This window comes from Bos javanicus, chromosome 29, assembly GCF_032452875.1.
Source record: "Bos javanicus breed banteng chromosome 29, ARS-OSU_banteng_1.0, whole genome shotgun sequence".
Classification (NCBI taxonomy): Eukaryota; Metazoa; Chordata; class Mammalia; order Artiodactyla; family Bovidae; genus Bos; species Bos javanicus.
The window spans coordinates 41,646,353-41,667,191 of record NC_083896.1 but is presented as its reverse complement, the minus strand read 5'-3'; the positions used below and the strand labels follow the sequence as shown (position 1 = coordinate 41,667,191).

General features: G+C 46.5%; 1 protein-coding gene across 1 annotated transcript in view; it reads right to left on the bottom strand.

The window, feature by feature from the left end:
* Positions 1-3,158: 3,158 nt before the first annotated feature.
* SLC3A2 (solute carrier family 3 member 2) overlaps positions 3,159-20,839 on the bottom strand; it is a 37,821-nt gene continuing 20,140 nt past the window's right edge. The window contains exons 2-10 of the mRNA XM_061406703.1: positions 8,788-9,225; positions 8,230-8,403; positions 7,535-7,629; positions 5,884-5,952; positions 5,739-5,797; positions 5,385-5,565; positions 5,132-5,275; positions 3,788-3,871; positions 3,159-3,661 (exon numbers count right to left, since the gene is read on the bottom strand). Coding sequence (XP_061262687.1) covers positions 3,299-3,661; positions 3,788-3,871; positions 5,132-5,275; positions 5,385-5,565; positions 5,739-5,797; positions 5,884-5,952; positions 7,535-7,629; positions 8,230-8,403; positions 8,788-9,225 — 1,607 coding nt within the window. The 3' untranslated portion in view covers positions 3,159-3,298. The remainder of the gene's footprint in view (positions 3,662-3,787; positions 3,872-5,131; positions 5,276-5,384; positions 5,566-5,738; positions 5,798-5,883; positions 5,953-7,534; positions 7,630-8,229; positions 8,404-8,787; positions 9,226-20,839) is intronic.

Sequence of the window (20,839 nt, the reverse complement as noted above, 5' to 3'; positions counted from 1 at the left end):
TTTCTGTGGGAGCCACATGCCCGTGGCCCTCTGTTCCCCTGTCAGGTGAGTCTTGCTGTCAGCTCAGATGCCCTGGGGAGAGAGATCCTGGCCACTTTCCTCATCTGTGATAATAGATAATAGATGAGAATTCCTTCTTTGAAGGATAGCTGCAGGTCTGAGACAGCCTCTGTGAATGCGCCTGTCTCTTTCCTTCCTCCCTTCCTATGGACAGTGAGGGAGAGGCCCATAATGGCACAGCTCTTGCAGATCTCAGAGGGTCTGCAAGTTCATGTTCTCAACTGTTCCTCCACAGCACAGAGGTCAGAGCATTACCAGGATTATTACATAGCACCAGTGGAAATTCCAATGTTAGCACCAGTGGAAATTCCAATGTCTTTATTTAACTTTTGGTTTATCCATTTTGTTTTAAAAATGAATGTTGGAAAATAAAAATAAAAATGAATGTTGGGGACCTCCCTGGTGGTCCAGTGGTAAGGAATCCACCTGCCAACCCAGGAACACATGTTCACCCCCTGGTGCAGGGAAATTCCTCATGCCCTGGGGCAACTAAGCCTGTGCACCACGGCTACTGAAACCCGCCTGCCCTACAGCCCATGCTCCGCAACAAGAGGAGCCACCAAAATGAGAAGCCCACACCATGCACCGCAACTAGAGACAGCCCGAGTGCAGCAGTGCAGACCCAGCACAACCAAAAGTGAAAAGTAAATAAGCAAATTATTAAAATGAATGTCAGGGAGTTATTCCTTAATGGATAGCCTCAGTTTGGCGTGATGAGAAAGTTCTGCAGATGGATAGTGGTGATGGGTGCACAGAGCTGTGAATGTACTGGAGACCACTGAGCTGTTCGCCTAAAAATGGCTAAAATTGTAGTTTTATACTATGTGTATTTTACCACAATTTTAACTGTTAAGTCCACAGTAAGTTGCAAAGCACACAATCGTGATGGTACAAACTGTAAGCCAGAGGAGAGGCCTGGGGTCCGAGGAAGATAGGGAAAAGAAGGGCTGGAGCTGGGACCCTAGGAAAGGACCGAGAAGAGAAGGGTGGAAAGCCTCAGGAAGAGAAGAGGCCCCACTTAGATGTGGGCCAAAACGGGGAGGGCCTGTGGGGGTAGGGAGGGAAATCCTGGGCAGAAGGGAGTTATAGCTGGCAGGCTGCAGGGTGTGTCTTCTCAGGAACTGAAGTCTCAGAGTCCGTGCCTAGTGCCTAGTGCACGCCTTCCTCCACAGCCCAGGCCAAAGGTCAGCAGACAAGGACTGGACCTTAATTTGGGGCATCTAATCTTTCGATCAGGCTTCCCTGGTTGACTCAGTGGTAAAGAATCTCCCTCCCAGTGCAGAATATCCCCTAGAGAAGGAATGGCAGTCCACCTCTTGCCTGGAGAATCCCACGGACAGGGGAGCCTGGTGGGCTTCAGTCAGGGGTTGCAGAGTTGGATACAACTTAGCGACTAAACAACAAATCTTTCGATCTGTCCCTTACATCAAGACACTCAGACACACAGGCCCTGTCCTACAGTTATCAGTGTTATTTTCCATAAGAAAACCAGGAGGGCCAAGCTCAACCCGAGGCTATGAAGCCAACCTAAAAAATGGCAACCCACTCCAGTACTCTTGCCTGGAGAATCCCATGGATGGAGAAGCCTGGCAGGCTAGTCCATGGGGTCGCAAAGAGTTGGACACGACTGAGTGACTTCACTTTCTAAGAATCATTATGACCCCAAGCCCTGTGGATCTACCTGCAGGATCCCAGCCCTGCCTATCAATCATCTCTGAAGTCTAGACTTTGCCCTCAGCTACTGGGAGGTGATCTCTAGGCCTCTGGAATGTCCTGACAGGAGTCTCTGTTAGTCTGGGGACTTCAGATGTGATTTTATGACAAGGGCATTGTGAAACAGGGCCTCTGGAGGGGCTGGAGACTAAAAGTATTAGCCAGAACCTGCGGGAGGGGCTGGAGAACGAACATTAGCCACTGGGCCTCTGTGATTAAGCCTCAAGAATTAACTCTGGACAGTAAAGGGTCAGGTGAGCTTCCCTGCTCGGCCATACTCTGTGGGTTGGTCAGAAGGTCTGTGTTCAGGGCTCCACTGGACTCCTCTCAACTGGGAAAGGACCACCAGACGACCCTTCATGTTTGGATGCCAGATCAGCCAATTCCAGATGAGTCCGGGCTTGCGTCCTTGGTTTTTGAATGTGTGTCCTTTCTCTGGAGTAAATCTGTAATCTTGGTGCTTCTCAGTTCTGTCTTTCTAGAAAATAACCCACTAAGGATAGTCACAGGGACTCAGAACTCACAGCTGATGTCTGAAATGAGGGGAGTATTATGGGGACCGCAACTTCCGGTGGTGCAGTTTGCCAACTCCTTGCTCCCTGGCCCCTTACTATGACCTTCATCATCTGCCCACCCCTTGCCAACCACACTTCATCCCTGGTCCTCTCCACCTGCCCCCTCCTCATTCCTCATTCCACCCCGGGCACTGGAATTCTCCTTCCCAGACATCTAGCAAGTAAATTCCCTCCCGGATTTCAGACCTTTGATTCAATGCCACCTCCCTGGTGAGGCCCCCACCCTAAACTCCCTCCATGCCCACATACCGCTTTGTCTGCTCTACTTTTTCCTCTCTGAACACCATCACCATGTCCACCAAACTCTAAACTTAACACATCTCATTTCTTCTCTGTCTCCTCACTAGAGGATAAGCCCTGAGCAGACAGAGATCTTTGCACTGTTTCCTCCTGTAAACCCAGGAGCTAAAACAGTTCCTGGCACATGCTGAGTGCACAATAAATCCTTGTTGAATGAAGAATCTGCAGTACTTGTAGAAAACAGGCCACCCTACACCCACCTTTTCTCCCAGAAAGGCCAAGTCTGCAAAACAGGAAAAGTGACCATGCTTGGCTGGAGACCACTGTTGAGGGAGGTTAAAAAGAAAAAAGAAAGAGTCAGCAAGAGCCGAGACCTCCAAGAGAGGTCTTGAACCTTGTCCAGGCTCGGGGAGGAGGTAGGGTGCTAGTCCGGCCTGACACCTCCTGGCTGCTCTGACTTCGGCAGGCGCCTTCCGCTCTGGTCCTGATCACTGTGAGGGGGTCCAGCGGGGGAAAGGGGAAGGAGAGAGAAATTCCTGCATTGACAGCAGGTGGAAAGAAGACATGGCCTCACCAGGCAGGAGTGACTTTTATTTGAAACCAGAAAACACCCTATTTGGGGGTTCATCTGTAACAGTTTAAAAAAAAAGAAGAGAGAGAAATCAGAACCCAAAGGGCCAGGGGATGGGGGGAAGGGTAGTGGGCCCAGGTCAGGCCACGTAGGGGAAGCGGAGCAGCAGCCCCTCATGAGGTTGTAGGTTCAGGTGCTCCAGCTCAAGGGAGGTGCCCTCCTCACGGCCTGGCTGGGTGCTGAGCAGCAGATCCACCCTGGTTGGCAAGCTGGTGCCGGTGGGCAGGCTGGAGGCCCGCAGCCTGGCCAGTTGGCCCACATCCCCGAAGTTGAGCACTACGAGGAAACGCTCGTTCTGATCCCACTGGCGGATGTAGGAGAAGAGGTCGGGCCCCGAAGAGAGATTGTAGAAGTCTCCATGCAGCAGGGAGCGTTCCTTACCCCGCTGATCACTCAGCCAGCGGAACAGGGAGAGGAGGGAGTTACGGTCCTCACTCTGGCCCTGCAAACAGTGATAAAGTGATAAAGATACTTCAGACAGGGACGAAGGGCTCCCCGGGGCACAAAGTCCTACCAGCCACCAGCCCCCACCCCTTGACAACAGGCCCTGCCCGTGGAAAACACTCACCTTCACAGTCATGCTGATGTTTATAGATGCTGAGGTGTTAGGAAAGCTGGATTCATCCCACAGCATGACCGGGGCCTTCACAGGCTGAAAACCAGGCAAAAGAGGACTGAAAAAAACCTAACTGCTCTCCAACTCCTCCCCTCATTTCCAGATTTATAACCTCCTCTACCTCAGGGCCTCGCACACTGTCCCCTCAGCCTGGAGGGCGCTTCTTCCAGATAGCCATAGGCCAGTCCCTCACTGTGCTCTGATCCCTGCTCAGGGACCTCCCTCAGGTTTTCTGAGGCCACTTGATATAAAATCGACTGTATCCCCTGCTCTCAAAGCCCCCGACCCTGCTTTCTTTTGCAAAGCACATGTCAGCACCGGGCATCCTTATTACATGTGCTCACCATCTAATTTCACCACCTCCAGCTCTTTTGTGTACTGCTGTATCCTCTGTGCAAAGCACACAGGAACTACTCTGTCAGTTTTGTGGAATAAGTGAAAAATGGGTTTTATAAATGGGGTTCCCAGGTGGCACTAGTGGTAAAGAACCTGCCTGACAATGCAGGAGACATAAGAGATGCAGGTTCAATTCCTGAGTCGGGAAGATCCCCTGGAGGAGGGCACGGCAACCCACTCCAGTATTCTTGCCTGGAGAATCGCTATGGACAGAGGAGGCTGGCGGGCTACAGTACACAGGGTTGTAGAGTCAGACACGACTGAAGCAACTTAGCACACGCATACACGGGTTTTATAAATATCAGCTCAATGTCAACCTCCAACCTTGTGGCTAAAGCCAAGTGGGCGCCTTCATGGTCTTACCCCACCTCGGCTCTCGAGGTGTGTGTATCTGGTCCCCTACAAAGCTCTGAGTTCCTGGACAGCACAGGGCCTAACCAAGAGTAGCCAGTGTCCAGTGAATGAACAAATTACTAAGTAACAGCTACTGTATTGAACTCCTACCAGGGAGCAGGCACTGCATTTTAAATATGCCTTGTTTCAGTCATAACTACTCTCTGCATGTGTTAGTCACTCAGTCGTGTCCAACTCTTTGTGACCCCATGGACTATAGCCCACCAGGCTCCTCTGTCCATGAGATTCTCCAGTCAAGAATCTTGGAGTGGGTTGCCATTTCCTTCTCCATACTACTCTATAAGGAATGCAATTATGGCAGAAAAAATGATTAAGAGTTAGAGAGAGAAAATAACTTGCCAAGGCCACACAGTGACTGACCAGGGGGCTGACTAGCAAACAAGCTTTCCTTCCCAAGGCTCATGGTCTGTCCGCCACCAGCCACAGAACCACTGTGATGGGTGAACACAACCTCTCCCACTGTGCTGGGCAGGCAGCAAGCATTACCTGTCCAGGAAGGCCAGCTCCCTCCAGGCCAATCTCGTCTCCATAGCTGAACACCGGGGTCCCCGGCAGGGTGAAGAACAGCAGCTGGTAGAGTCGGAGGAGTTGGGGCGACACAAAGGAAGTCAGGAGTCCCGCCTGAGACACCTGCAGGAATGGACACACTCGTGAGCCCCAGAGCCCACTTCTGCCTCCACCTCCCAATACTCTCTTCCAAAAGGCCTCCTGCCCCCTCTCCCACCACTGTGGTACTCACACTCCAGCTGCACCAGTTGCTGCCAAAGGCATCCAGATACTGGGTGACCAGGAAATTTGTATGATTCCCAGTTAAGCTGGAGTGTGACAGGTAAGAGCTAGTCAACAACAGGTCCCTGGTGGGTTCGAGTAGCCTCAGGATCTGCTGAAGGTCGGAGGAGTCTGTGCCTGCAATCAAGAGCCTACACACAGCAGAGGGAGTTGAGGTTAGTACTGGACAAGAAAGGAGAATGGAGGCGAAGAAGTTTCTCTAGGCTAGGAACTCCGCCCTTTCCTGGGGCTCATACTCCACTGGCGGGGGGGGGTGGTTTCCCAGAGTGGAGCTGAATTGGGGAAGCTGGGGTCTTGCACCCACCGATCCTCACTGACGCTCTTAGTGATGTTCTGCCACTCAGCTAAGAATGAAGACGGATTCTAAAAGGAAAAGAGCAGAGTCGTGAGGAAGGGAAGGCTATCGGGCCCTGGCAAGGCTTCTGTTCTCACATAGAAAGGGTACTCACTGTCAGATTCTGCACATCCCGGACCTGAAACCCGTCCACACCGGTCTGCAGCCAAAACCTCAGAGCTTCCTATGGGGAGAAAGGCAGAAGTACAGAGGAAAGCCATCACTGCTGATGCAAAGGCTCAGAAGATTCCAGCCCACACTAAATCTTCCTACCCTATACTTCCCTGTGACCTCAGGAGAGGCACTTGCCTTGAACAGTCTCACTTTCTTGCCTCTACTATAAACCTTTAGCCTTCAGTTCCCCTTCCATTCCAACCCATCACTAATCCTTAGTGATATAGTGCTCTTCTCTACTCCTCCCCATGGTAAATCACAAAGCTTTAACACCTACAGAAAAGGCCTATACACTAAATGTTAACTTCCTTCAACACTTAGCATATGTAAAATGTTGATATACTCATTTTACAGATAAGGAAACAATGTCAGAGAAGCAAGGAGGCATGCCCAAGGCCACAATCAGAGAGCAACAGTGAAGGGACCTAAAATGCTAACCAAGATCCCAAGATGAGTATACTTACTCCTCTCCCAGTTTCTTGGAGCCTGGGGAGGGTCTAAGTAAAAGAGCCATTCAGAGCAAGACTCAGGATAAAAGCCTGAAATTCAAAGCACAGCCCCAGGGCAGTTTACCCAAAGATTTGAAAAGAGAAGCCAGCTCTGCAGAATAGGCCCAGGCTTGAAGCCCTGGCATTCCTGCGGCACGTGACACAGACCCCTACTCCCCCTGCCCTCTCTTCTAGGTTCTCTCTCTGCTCCCTGTCTTCTCTCTTCTGGTCTCCGTCTTCATCTGAGGCTACCACACTTTGCGCCTTAACATCTAAAAATGTTCTCTTCTCAGTAACTTTTAAAGGGTCTTCTAGCAAGTGGCAAGGAATGAACCAAATGACCCCAAAGGTCAATTGAAATGCTGGGAGTACAGAATTCTACCTCAGAATCCTGGCTGCCAGCAGAGGGTCAGAGTCTGCCTCCAGTTTTGTTCTACCCCTTCTGAACTGGTCAGTGCCCTAGAACCCAGGCATTAGGAGCTGGGATGACTTTCAAAACCCCACTCCCAGTCTTCAGGGTACGGAGTTTGAGCCTTATACCTTCAGAGAAGGCAGATTTGAGATTTAAGATTAGTTGGGACCTTCAATCCCAGGGCATATTAAAGCCCCTCTGAACCTTAGCTTCCTCACTTACCGACTTGGGATATGAGTAGGAACCTTGTTTGGTTATAGAGGATTAAAGAAGGTATATAAAAATACTCGGCATATTCCCGGACACATAGGAAGACCCCAGTGCTTACAATTTCAGACTGGGCTGCCTTCCAAAACACATCAAATAAGAAATGGGAAACCAGACAGGACAGGATTCCCACAGAGAAAGGGCTTCCTCTGCCAAAAGGAAGAAAATTCACATCTGAAAAATTCCATCCTGGCACTGTCACCCTCAGAGTCAGGGAAACAAGTGGTCTTTCAGAAAAGGAACAAACAAAAATAGGGATGTACTACTTGCCTATCCTTCTGCCTGTGGGAAGAGTGTGCCTGCTGGGCTACAAGGAGCCAGGGGCCCCTCAGGTGGTGCCAGGCTACGTTTATAGAACTCACTATGAAAGGGCCAAACAGCCCCAGCATCCGGCTCCCACCTGCCGTCAGCACCAACACACTCACCTTCATTTTGATGGCCACAGTGTCAATCTGAATGGATTGAAACCAAGGGTTCTGGCCCTTGTAGTTGGGAGTGAGGTCCAGGATGACCCGGATGCCTAGAACAAAAGAGGAAGAGGTGGTTGATAGAAAGACTTTGGGAGAAGGGAAAAGGAAGAAATCAACAAATACAAGTCAGTAGACTACTCCCTATGTACTGGTACAAAAGTTTAGATTTGAACCCTGGTGTAACTCATTTCATTGAAACAAAGATATGAGCAAATATGGAGGGGGAGGCGGGGTGGGGGGGGGTCGGTGTTGGGAGGGAGTAGTGTAACACAGAAGGCTGAGCTATGAAGCCCTGGCCCCCTCATTCCCAAAGTGAACTTTTTTCAAAGACAAGATTTTACTTTAATTTTTTTTTCTCCAAAGGATCTACTCTTAAGTTTTAAAACCACTGATTTAGCAAAAGCCTACATTTTGCAAATAAGAGCACTGAAGCCCAGAAGCTAAATAACTGTATATCCAAGTATACAAAGTCTCTGAACCACCTGACAAATCCACTTTAAGTTGAAGCCTAACAAACCCACCCTGGACCTGCCCTAGGAAAACTGTAAGCCAGTCAGCAGTAAACCAGACAAAAATCCTCTCTGGACTTTCCCCTGGCCAGAAGCCCAAGTCCTCTCTAGCTGCTGCTTTGCTAGTTCTAGGACACCCACTCTTCTTCTTGGCCGAGTGCAGGAGACTCTCAAAATCTTCCTTGGAGCCAAAAATGGGGTCGATTTGTTCCAAGTTGGTCTCTGTGAGGTCATCCTCCTGGTTCTTATGAATTGGGCCCAACACAAAACCCTTCACCTTCAGGGTGCTTAAGTAATCCATCCGCTCCTTTAGGTCTGAAATGGAGAAGCAAAGTTACAGTGAGGCCTCGCCGAGGCCCCTGATCGCCCCTATAAGGCTGGATCACCAGACTGAGACGCTGATGTAAGGCTATAGCAAGTTGCTTCAGAAACACGCTGCGACAGGCTACGGGCGCCGGGAAGGGGAGGGGAGCATGGTGAGTCAGCCACCCTCAGGAAAGAACAAGTGGGGGACAGCTCCCTTCAAAGAAAGCAAGGAGGGGCTACGTCTCGGGGAGCGGTCTCCAGTACCGAGTAGGGTAGAGAACCGTCTGAGTCAATCTGGGAACAGAGCTCGAAGTTGGCGACCATTTAAACCAAGGGCCCATGGGGTGGGAGGTGAGGACGCGCGGGGAGGGAGATGGGGGCGCCCGGACTCACCCGCTAGGTTGCCTGCCTCTTGGCCCAGGAAGGCCCGAAGGTCTCCAATGCGGTAGAGGGCACCCTTGTGCCACCATCTCTGCTCTGGCAGCTCGCGGCAGCGTGGCGCCTGCACGATGATGACCACGGCGCCGGCCAGCATGCCCAGCCAGCCGAGCCAGAAGAGCAGCAGCAGCGCCCAGCGGGTGCGTACCCAGGCGGGGCTGCCCGCCACCTTCAGCAGTTCCTCTTTAGACAGGCCCGTGAACTTGGCCTCGGCCGCTGCGTCCGCCTCGTCGTCGGCCACCTTGATCTTAACCAGACCATTCTTCTCGGTGCCGCCCGCCACGACCACGGCCATCGCCGCCCCAGACGCCGCGTTCATCGGCTGCTTCTCGGGTTCCAGCTCGTTCAGTTCCACTTCCTTCATGTCCACCTCGGTGTCCTGGCTCATGGTGCCTGCGGAAACGGAGACAAGACGCAGTCTGCGGTCAGCTGTTGGCTGGACACCTGCCCGGATCTTCTGGCCCCAGAACAGACTCCCAGGCTTCCGTGACTCCGCTTAGGTTCCCCGACCCAGTCTGCGGTGCGGCGGGCGCGGCCTCGGGGCCTGAGTAGGGGAGCCCCGCCCCGGCCCGCCCCTGCTTGTCCCTTAAAGTGGAATCTCCTGGGTTGCTCTTTCAGGGACTGAAAGGGTGGGCGGCGGCCGAGGGAGTAACGTTGGGAACTCAACTCCGATGGCTGCGTGGTTCAATCCCCCTGGCCCATTTCCTCATCTAGAACCGTCTAGTCCTAACGTTCGGACATTCAGAAAGCTGAGCACGGAGCCACCTTTAGGCGGGCGGAGTCTGCAACCTGTCCCGCCACCGGCCCCCGCGCTGGTCCTTCCCGCCTCCGCCTAAGTGGGCTAAAGCGGATATACACAACTGCGGGGGTTCCGAGGCTCTTCTTCGCCCATTCGGAAGGTTTGTGACTTCCCGGGACACCATCTTCCATTTGCCCACGCCACGTGAACTCAGAGTCAACGAAACCCAACTCAGCCCTTTCCCCCACCAGGCCTTGTCTTCTCAGGCCTCTGGGACTTGGCACCGGACCCCTGCTTTCCCGCAGGGCTTACTCCCACTCTTTCAAGATATCTTGAGTGTAGTTCAATTCATCATGCAGCAACTATTTACTGAGTGCCCATATAATAGTGTGCTTCATTAACTTTAGTGAATTAACCCTAATCTAGTCTTCTTCATGATATTTTATGATGAATCTGTTTGGACAGGAGAATTGCTGACATTTCCCATTTTACCCTACCCCGCCCCCACGTTCTGGCGCCAGGATGTCGGGCAGCCAGGAATCTGACATCCAGAAGAGACTGATGGATAATCTCGGGACTGACAGCATGCTGGGGCTGGGCCTCTGTTGGAGGCATCCATCTTCTCAGTACAGATCAGAAGGTACCCCGGCCAGACTGTTCCCCACTTTGCAGGGCCTCCTGCAGATTAGTCCAGTGTCCCCCTCCAGGTGCCAGACTTCCCTTACCTCCCTGTCCCTTTGCAGTGGTAGGCCTTGGAGGCAGCTGGTACTGCCGAGGCCTTGTTGGCATATGGCCAAGGCACCTCGGACTTGCGTGTTGTTGTTCCGTTGCTCAGTTATCTGACTCTTTAAGACCCCATGGACTGCAGCATGCCAGGCTCCCCTTCCTTCACTACCTTTAGCTCAAACTCATGTCCACTGAGTTAGTGATGCCACCCAACCATCTCATCCTCTGTCGCCCCTTCTCCTCCTGCCTTCAATCTTTCCCAGCATCAGAGTTTTCCAGTGAGTCGGCTCTTCGCATCAGGTGGCCCAAGTATTCCAAAGACCTTGAAGACCACCCAACTTCTCCCCACAGAGGACCCTGAATTGAGAGTAAGACAAGGTTCATCCAGACATCAACACCACAAGGTGCCAGCACTCTCAGGAACTTCTTGTTCCGAAGCAGCACCAGCTGGGTTATTTTCAGAGAGGACCTGAAGGAAGTTAAGTTCTTTCTCCCTCTCCCACCTGGGCTGGAAGCCAAGACAGCTGTGTATTTGGAAGAAAACAGAAACCAAGATCTGAAGAAATAGAAGAGGTACCAAAGGAGAGCTGAGGCCATGAAAAAGCTCACCCTCTGCCCTTCCCCTTCATTCCTCTCCCCTCTTCATACCAGACTCATCCCCACCCCCCACCCCAAGCAAGCAGGTAGAGGCTGTTCAGACCTGTGCTGCATGATGATAGCAAGTCCAAGGTGCCCTGGCCATATGCCAAATAAGTGCCAACCAGACTGAACAGACTATCACCAGCATGAAAGCTCAAAGTTAAGAACTGTGGGGTCATACACTCTGAGATGTTTCAACGTAACACTCCCATACATACACACAGTATCTGACTCACAGTCCCCCACAGCTCCAGAAAGATGAAACCAATCCCCGCCTGCATTTGGTAAAGAAGCTAACAACTTGCCTCCCCAAGTTTATCACCCACCACACCCGTCACAGGGACCACCCTCCAGCAACATCAGCCTTCAAACACCTGTTAGTCCTGCCACATAAGCAGCTGTCAGGCCTCTGCATCTTTGTGCACGTCATCCCCTATGTGTTTTGACATTCCTTTTCTGCCTCATAACCTCCAGTTCATTCCAGACCTAGCTCAAATGACAGCTTCTCTCAAACCCCTGGAAAGAATTACTTTCCATCCACTGTGCACGTATCTCTTCCTGGGCTGGAAGAAATCACATCCTATTTATTACTTTTCCTTGTCTGAGTGTCGGCACTTCAAGACAAGTGGCAGAGCCTTGTGCTACTTGATGAACCTGCCTGCTCAGACGTAGGCACTTTATACTGAAGTGAAGTGAAGTCGCTCAGTCTTGTCCGACTCTTTGCAACCCCAAAGCCCACCACGGTCCTCTGTCCATGGGATTTTCTAGGCAAGAGTACTGGAGTGGGTTGCCATTTCCTTCTCCAGAGGATCTTCCCGACCCAGGGATCGAACCCAGGTCTCCCACATTGTAAGCAAGACACTTTACAGTCTGAGCCACCAGGGAAGTCCTAGGCACTTTATAAGTGTGCGGTAAATAAGTGGATGAACTATTATCATTAAAACCTGGTATTTCCCTTCTTAGAAGCAACTCAACAAAAGCAGCATGTATTTGAAAAGAAATGTGCACCTCAGTGTTCACAGCAGCATTTACAATTGTAAAAATATGGAAGGTGTCCTTCAACAGACCAATGGATAAAAGATGATATAGTGTATGTGTATGGAGTACTACTTGGCCAGAAGAGAGAAGGGACTTTTGCCATTTGCAGCAACACAGATGGACTTTGAGGGCATTATGCTAAGTGAAGTAAGTCAGACAGAGAAAGACAAATGCTGGATGATATCACTTATATGTGGAGTCTAGAAAATACAACAAACTAGTAGACATAACAAAAAAGAAGCAGACTTGAATATAGAAAACAAACGAGTGGTTACCAGTGTGTGTGGGGGGCACTCTACAGGGTGAGAGACCAGGAGGTACAAACTACTGGATATAACACAGGCTCAAGGATGTGTATACCGTGGGGAACAGAGCCAATACTTGGTAATAACTGTAAATGGAAAGTAACATTTAAAGTTGTGTTTAAATTTTCTTAATTAAAAAAAGGCAGGAAAAAAAGTAGTATGTGAAGACAAAGGGATAAAGTGAAAAGGAATTTAAACAACACTGTGTGGTATCAAGAGGAAGCTGTTTATGCAGGAAAACAAACCAAGACTTGTAACTGTTCAACCAAATAAAACCAAGTAATAAATCTAGTTGAAGGGGAGGACAAAAAAAGCAACAGAGCAACACAGCAGAGAAAGAGAGCTGAAGGTGCTAGAGATCCTCCAATCCTAGTGTATGTTGCTAAATGCAGAACTTAATATTTACTATAGAATTCAAAGTATATAATTTGTTCAAGAATTTAGCCTTCAAGAGAAGCAAGGAAAAAAGTAGTTCAAGAGTCCAGAGCCAAATTAAAAAAGAAAAAAAGAAAGAAATGAAGACAATTTGAGAGACCTTGGGGACAATATCAAACATACTAACACTTTATAGTGGTCCAGAATGAAAAAAGAGAGAAAGGGGCAGAGAACATTTATGAGGACGTAATAGCTGAAAACTTCCCTAACCTGGGAAATGAAATAGACATCCAGGTACAGGAATCACAGAGAGTCCCAAACAGGATTAACCCAAAGAGGACCATACCAATGCACACTGTCATTAAAATGGCAAAAGTTAAAGAGCGAATAATAAATGCATCAAGAGGAAAGCAACAAAAAAAAAAAAAAAAGAGCCCAGAGCCAATAAGGACAGATTAATGAGGTCATTAACGTCTTCAGGACTTTACACTCATTCAAGCAAATGGTGGGGGCGGCAGGGTGGGTGGTCGGGTTGGGTAGTTGGGGCCCTGAAGTTCAGAGGGCCAAGTCCACAGAGAAAGTTCCTTTCTAATCCCCTGTTGCAAAAATTCATGTCCCATGTTTCCCAACAGGTGAGGATGACTTGATCTTAACCAAAGACGGAAGTTTTCCCCTCTCAGTTCAGTTTAGTCACTCAGTCGAGTCCGACTCTTTGCGACCCCATGAATTGCAGCACGCCAGGCCTCCCTGTCCATCACCAACTCCTGGAGTTCACTCAGGCTCACGTCCATCGAGTCAGTGACTGACGTCCATCAAGTCAGTGATGCCATCCAGCCATCTCATCTTCCGTCGTCCTCTTCTCCTCCTGTCCCCAATCCCTCCCAGCATCAGAGTCTTTTCCAATGAGTCAACTCTTCGCATGAGGTGGCCAAAGTACTGGAGTTTCAGCTTTAGCATCATTCCTTCCAAAGAACACCTGGGACTGAACTCCTTCAGAATGGACTGGTTGGATCTCCTTGCAGTCCAAGGGACTCTCAAGAGTCTTCTTCACAGCACAGTTCAAAAGCATCAATTCTTCGGCGCTCAGCTTTCTTCACAGTCCAACTCTCACATCCATACATGACTATTGGAAAAACCATAGCCTTGACTAGACGGACCTTTGGTGGCAAAGTAATGTCTTTGCTTTTCAATATGCTATCTAGGTTGGTCATAACTTTCCTTCCAAGGAGTAAGTGTCTTTTAATTTCATGGCTTCAGTCACCATCTGCAGTGATTTTGGAGCCCCCAAAAATAAAGTCTGACACTGTTTCCACTGTTTCCCCATCTATTTCCCATGAAGTGATGGGACCAGATGCCATGATCTTAGTTTTCTGAATGTTGAGCTTTAAGCCAACTTTTTCACTCTCCTCTTTCACTTTCATCAAGAGGCTTTTGAGTTCCTCTTCACTTTCTGCCATAAGGGTGGTGTCATCTGCATATCTGAGGTTATTGATATTTCTCCCAGCGATCTTGATGCCAGCTTGTGCTTCTTCCAGCCCAGCGTTTTTCATGATGTACTCTGCATATAAGTTAAATAAGCAGGGTGAAAATATACAGCCTTGACATACTCCTTTTCCTAATTGGAACCAGTCTGTTGTTCCATGTCCAGTTCTAAGTGTTGCTTCCTGACCTACATATAGGTTTCTCAAGAAGCAGGTCAGGTGGTCTGGTATTCCCATCTCTTGAAGAATTTTCCACAGTTTATTGTGATCCACACAGTCAAAGGCTTTGGCATAGTCAATAAAGCAGAAATAGATGTTTTTCCTGGAACTCTCTTGCTTTTTCAATGATCCAGCCAGCAGATGTTGGCAATTTGATCTCTTCCAGTGTGTTTAAAAAAAAAAAAAGATTTCCAAAAACAGAGCAAAGATGGGAAGATAGTTAGAAACTCAGGAAACTGTCCAACAGACTCTGCAACACTGCCAAAGCTGAAGGTATAATTTCAAAGACCCAGAAAAAAACCATCCAGGCTCTGCCTCTAAACTACCCATCAGCCTTGAGGAGTTTAGCCATTCGAAAACTGGATGATGGCTAATGTCAAGGAACTGAGCACTTGGAGTCAAAGTGCCACCGAGATGAAAGCAGAGAAGGAATGTGAGCCCTACCAAAGGGACCCACTTGGCAGCTGTTATTAGAAGAAGCAGTGTTGGAATATTATTTGTTATTACAAATCCTGCAGGAGGGACACTGGCTGGTGAAAAGAACTGTCAGAGTTGTCTTACTAAAGGGTGAGAAATGTGAGTGGGGATAAAAGCCAGAAAGAGTCAAGGAAAAACCAAAGCCTTCTCGTTGCAGAAGAGAAATGAATGCACCATCTGCAAAATATCTCATAATCAAACAAACTGAACAACACTGAAGCAAGTCATTCTCTCTAATGCAACCAAATACTAAAAGAGAAACACCAGAGATACAGCAGATCAATTTATGGACGAGATAGAGTAGTTATTACTCTTGGATAGATGACATCAGATAGTCAACTGATCAGAGACAGAACACTGATCTCATCAAAAGGCTAATTGGTAATAAGAGATTAAATGATTCCTTACATGAACACTGAAGTACTCCAACATCAGCTCTTTCTGCAGTCCTGGTCCCACAATACTGGTGGTATTGTCAGTTTCCCATCTCCTGTGTGCTTCAAAACTGTCTGTCATCACATTCTTTGAAAGGAAGTCACCAAGTGCAGCCACAGGCAAAGGGCATCAAGTTACACTCTGCCTCCCAGGAGGCGTACCTTCATCAATTATTTGGGATTTTTCTGTACAGAAGACTTCTCTCTTCCCTCTCATATATTTATTTATCTATTCATTTATTTATATCAGTATGGATTCTTGGATACTTATTTTATAGTTTGGGTTAGAATCCAACACTGTACTGCTTTCTTGCTCCAATTACTCCAGCTTTTGCCACTGTGAGCTCTCACTTTGGCCACTGCGTCCTTTTAATACAGACCCCTTCCCCTTCTTCTTCTTTTTTTTTCAGCATTTTACTTTCTGGCACTATATGACGCTTCAGGTTCATCTTGTATATCCTCTAGGGCCCTAGCCCTAGAAACAGCATTTCTCCAAGGAGCCACAATCCCTTTTATTGGAGAATAGTATTAGAAGTCAAGATATGGGCACTCAGGCATCCTTTGAGGAACGAAAGTTATACATCAAAAATATGTCTTGGGAATTCCCTGGCAGTTCAGTGGTTAGGACTCCTTGCTTTCACTGCTGAGGGAGTGAGTTCAATCCCTGGTTAGAAACTAAGATCCCACAAGCCACATGGCATGGCCAAATAAATAATTAAATAATTTATATATATATATGTTTTTTTCTTGTATACTCCACTTTTTTGGGGGTGGTTGGTGTCCAATTTTTAAAATCTGTCCTTACTTCAAGGCCTGAAAGATATTCATCTATACTTTCTACAGACAAAAAGGCTTTATTTTTGACATTTCAATCCTCAATCCATCTTTAATTGATGTTTACTTATGGCATAAGGTAGGGAACTAAACTCATATTTTTTCCAGATGGATAACTATAATGTGATGAAAATACATCCATAGTACTACCCTGGTGGTACAGTGGATAGGAATCCACCTGCCAATGCAGGGGACATGGGTTTGATCCCTGGTCCAGAAAGATTCCACATGCCTTGGGGCAACTGACCCTAAGCCAGTGAGCAGCTATTGAGCCTGCTCACAGCAACTAGAAAAAGCCCAAGCAAAGCAATGAAGACCTAGTGCAGCCAAAAATACATACATACATATATATATTTGGTCTCCGTCCCTAGTTACTGACACAGAGCTCCTAACTCCCTTCGAATCTCCTGGGTGATAGGAATGCCTTTTGTTCTAATGAGGCCACTCTTGGGCTCCTAGATAGCTTCAGGATCAGGGCTGGTTACCAGAAAGGCATGACTGGAGTGATGAAACTTTCAGTCCCACTCCCCAACCTCTGGGAAGGGGAGAGGGGTTAGAGACTGGATTAATCATCAATGGCAATGATTTAATCAACCGTACCTACATAACAATATCTAATGATCATACCTACAGTTTCCGAGTTGGTGAACACATCAAGGTGCTGGCAGCGTGGCACCCACACCCCCACTCCTTGCACCTCGCCTTCTTCCCAAGTTGTAGCCTTCATAATAAACTGGCAATAGAAGTTAAATGACTCAGTCCCTCAAGGAACCCATTTACTCTTAAAACAACTAAATGACCCCCAAAATCTTTGTCAAATATTATGATCCACTAATCTTTAGTTAATTCTGTATTTCTAATTATCCAAAATTAATCTGATCCTGTGATTCCCACAACCCCCTATAGCCTCTCCTCCTCAATCCCCCTGTTCAGTATCACAGTTCAGTGAGTGACACAGCTATTCTTCCAGTTTTCTAGGCCAGAAGCACATGGGCAATTTTCCTAGCTCTTATATCTTCCTATCCTCCCTGTCCAGCTAGATGCTAGTATAAACTCTGTAGCCTGATTAATATAGGTACAATATCTCCACTTAGGAAAAACACACACACAAACTTCTGCTGCACGCTATCATGAAACTCTCTAAACAAACTGAAAATGGTTCCAAGTCTCCATCCAGACTTAAAATGTGCCAGTTCTTGCTCCTGCATTCAGTATTTCAAATGTCTTATAAATGTATTTATACAAATATATTTACATAAGCAATATTAATAAATGTATTAATAAATAAACCAAACTCTCAAGCACTTTTGATTTTCACAGACATTCAACATGGCTAAATGTTACCAGATTTCCAGCAATACAATCCTAAAGATACATAATGAGGCATTCAGTTCAGTTCAGTTCAGTTCAGTCGCTCAATCGTGTCCGACTCTGTGACCCCATGAATCGAAGCACGCCAGGCCTCCCTGTCCATCACCAACTCCCGGAGTTCACCCAGACTCACGTCCATCGAGTCAGTGATGCCATCCAGCCATCTCACCCTCTGTTGTCCCCTTCTCCTCCTGCCCCCAATCCCTCCCAGAATCAGAGTCTTTTCCAATGAGTCAACTCTTCCCATGAAGTGGCCAAAGTACTGGAGTTTCAGCTTTAGCATCATTCCTTCCAAAGAAATCCCAGGGCTGATCTCCTTCAGAATGGACTCGTTGGATCTCCTTGCAGTCCAAGGGACTCTCAAGAGTCTTCTCCAACACCACAGTTCAAAAGCATCAATTCTTTGGCGCTCAGCCTTAGAAACCTGAATTTAAACCAGTTCCTTACATTGCAACTAAATTGGTTAATTTCAACAACACTCTGTAAAATAATTTGAATTACAGAGAAATTAAAAACAAACTAAAACACATCACTAAGAAGGGAAACCCTCTTTTCTAATTAAAATAGAAACTGCTGCACTAATGAAATGTTAGCTAGAATGTAAACAGTCTGAGAAAGGAAATAAACTTTTTCCTTGAAGAAACACATACTCCTAGGACAAGAACTAAAGAATTAACAGCTACAGTCACCTGATTACCACAGCCTGATTGTCACAGTTTTTTAACCATTGTTAAGTCCCCAGTGACATGTGCCCAGAGGTGCTGCAATACCAGGCTGTGATACTGAAATACACATTTGGGACTTGTCTGGTGGTCCAGTGGTTAAGACTCCAAGCTTCCACTGCAGGAGGGCAGGAGGCACAGGTTCAATCTTTGATCGGGGAATTAAGATCCCACATGCTGTGTGGACCAAATACATATTTGGTCTTCAGTCCTCCTTCCTGGCACCAGAGCTTCTAAAATCTTTGGAATCTCTAGAATAAAGAGTGGAACTGTCAGCTTCATCCCTCACTCTCCAGACAGGGTAGAGGAGCTGAAGCCTGATTAATCACCAATAGCCAGTAATCATGCCTATATAATGTAAAAGTCGTTCAGTCATGTCCGACTTTTTTGTGACCCCATAGACTGTAGCCTGCCAGCCTCCTGTGTCCATGGGATTTCCGAGGCAAGAATACTGAAGTGGGTTGCCATTTCCTTCTCCAAGTTGCCATATACACTAGCAATGAAAACTAAGAGACCTATGATTAAATCTAACAGTGAATAGATGACTTCTTTATGAAGGAAAAGATAATATCCTACAGAAATACTTTCAAATGAAAAATAATGAGACCCTAGTATATGTCAGGCACTTTTCTATGAGCTGGGGTGGTAGCAAGGAAAGAGAGCCTGCTTTCATGAAGTTTAATTTCACTAAGTGAAAGAAAGAAAATTAACGAATAAATACTCAAACACACGTAACATGTCAAATGATTACAAGTGCTGTGAAAAGGCAGAGTACGATGAGAAAGAGATTACCTGATTCAGGGAAGGCATCTCTGATGAGGTGATATTTGAGCAAAGACCCAAAGAGGTAAAGGAACAAGGGAGCTTTCTAAAAGAAAGTTTTCTAGGTGAGGGAATAGCAAGTGTAAAGACCAAAAGGAGAAACATCTCATATTTGTAAACAGAAAGATTTGATGTCATAAAGAAATTAACACTCCCTGATGAAATAAAATCTTAAGGCAGGATAAAAGTTAACATAAAATTTTCCCCAGACGTTTTAGCCATTGCCCTCTCCCCTTTGGTGTGCATTATGCATCTGCATTAACCAGATCCCCTTAGAAGACACAGCAATGCCTACTTGCAAAAACAAACAAAAGCAACTTCCTCCTGGCACCAGGAAGGTAACTCCTTAGAAAATAACATTCCTTTCTCAATTCTGTAAGGGGTCACAATAACTCACAACTCGCCTTGCTGGACTATGTTACTTTGATGTATGACCCTTTGTCTCAAAAATTTCTATAACTCTGCTTTGACCTCTACCAGGGGGACAGTCCTCAAGAGCTTTCAGAAAGATTGTCTCCTGGGTTATAGTCCTCTAGCTGGCTCAAAGAAAAGTTTCCAGTTCTTTCTTAGACTGACTACTGATTAATTTTTTTCATCAACATCCCCAGACAGTCTATCAATCCACTGCAATTCCAATACAAATCTTAATATCCATTCTTGGGAACTTTATGATTCTTTAACACACGTGTAAGAGAAAAGGGCCAAAAACAGTGAAGATATTTTTTAAGTAATAAAATTTTGAAGACAAATCCTACCATATATCAAGCATGTTATATTCCTAAGTAATAACAGTAGCATGCTAAAGTAATAATCATAACATGAAATAGCCAAAGGGATGGATAAATGGATCAACAGAACATGAAACTGAAAGAAACTCATGCATATCTGAAACCTTAATATATGCAAAGATAATATTACACACCCTGGAGGAAAGAATAACTATTCACCAAATGGCACTGAAAAAATAAAATTAGGTGACTACTTAAAAGTAAACACAATAATATATTCCAAATGGTTAAAAGACCTAAATATAAAAGCAAATATTTTAAATTTTTAGAAAAAAAATGAGAGTATCTTTCTGATTTTCAAGGTAAGGAAGGAGTTCTTAAACAAGACACAAAAGCACAAACCATTACGAAAAGAACTAATAAATTCTATAAGAAAAATCTGTGCATCACAAGAGACCATAACAAACTGAAAAAGACAAGCCACAAAAGGGAGAAGACATAGTATTTGACACTAATAAGACAACAGAGTCTTGTATAAAACATATGAAGTTTCAATGAAAACCAGTAAGGAAAAAGGCAACAATTCAGCAGGAAAAACAATTTACAGACTAGGAACGGTAAGTTCACAAAATTGAATACATAAAAAAATGGCCAGTGAACTCTTGACAGATTACATATTAATAATCAATAAAATGCAAATTACAATCACAAAAAAATACAATTTTATGTCCATAGACTGGCAAAACATCTGATTGAACCAAGTAATGACAAGGACATGAAATTGCCTAAGTGGTAACATTAACTGGTATAATCACTCTAGGTGTGCAATGTACAAAAGCCTGTAGAATTGAAAATACTCTTAGATATTACCTATCAATGTCACTCCTGGATTCATAACCCAGAGAAACTCTCATAAACGTGCAGAAAGCAACATACAAAGCATTTCACTGCAGTACTGATTATAGTAGTAAAAACTTAGAAACCGTAAAAGAGTTTATCACCAGGGGACAAAATAATTTGTAGAACATGTCTAGAGTATATAAAAAACTGAATTTTAAAGAGCTAGGGCACAAAAAGACAGGCAAAGTGTATCAAAA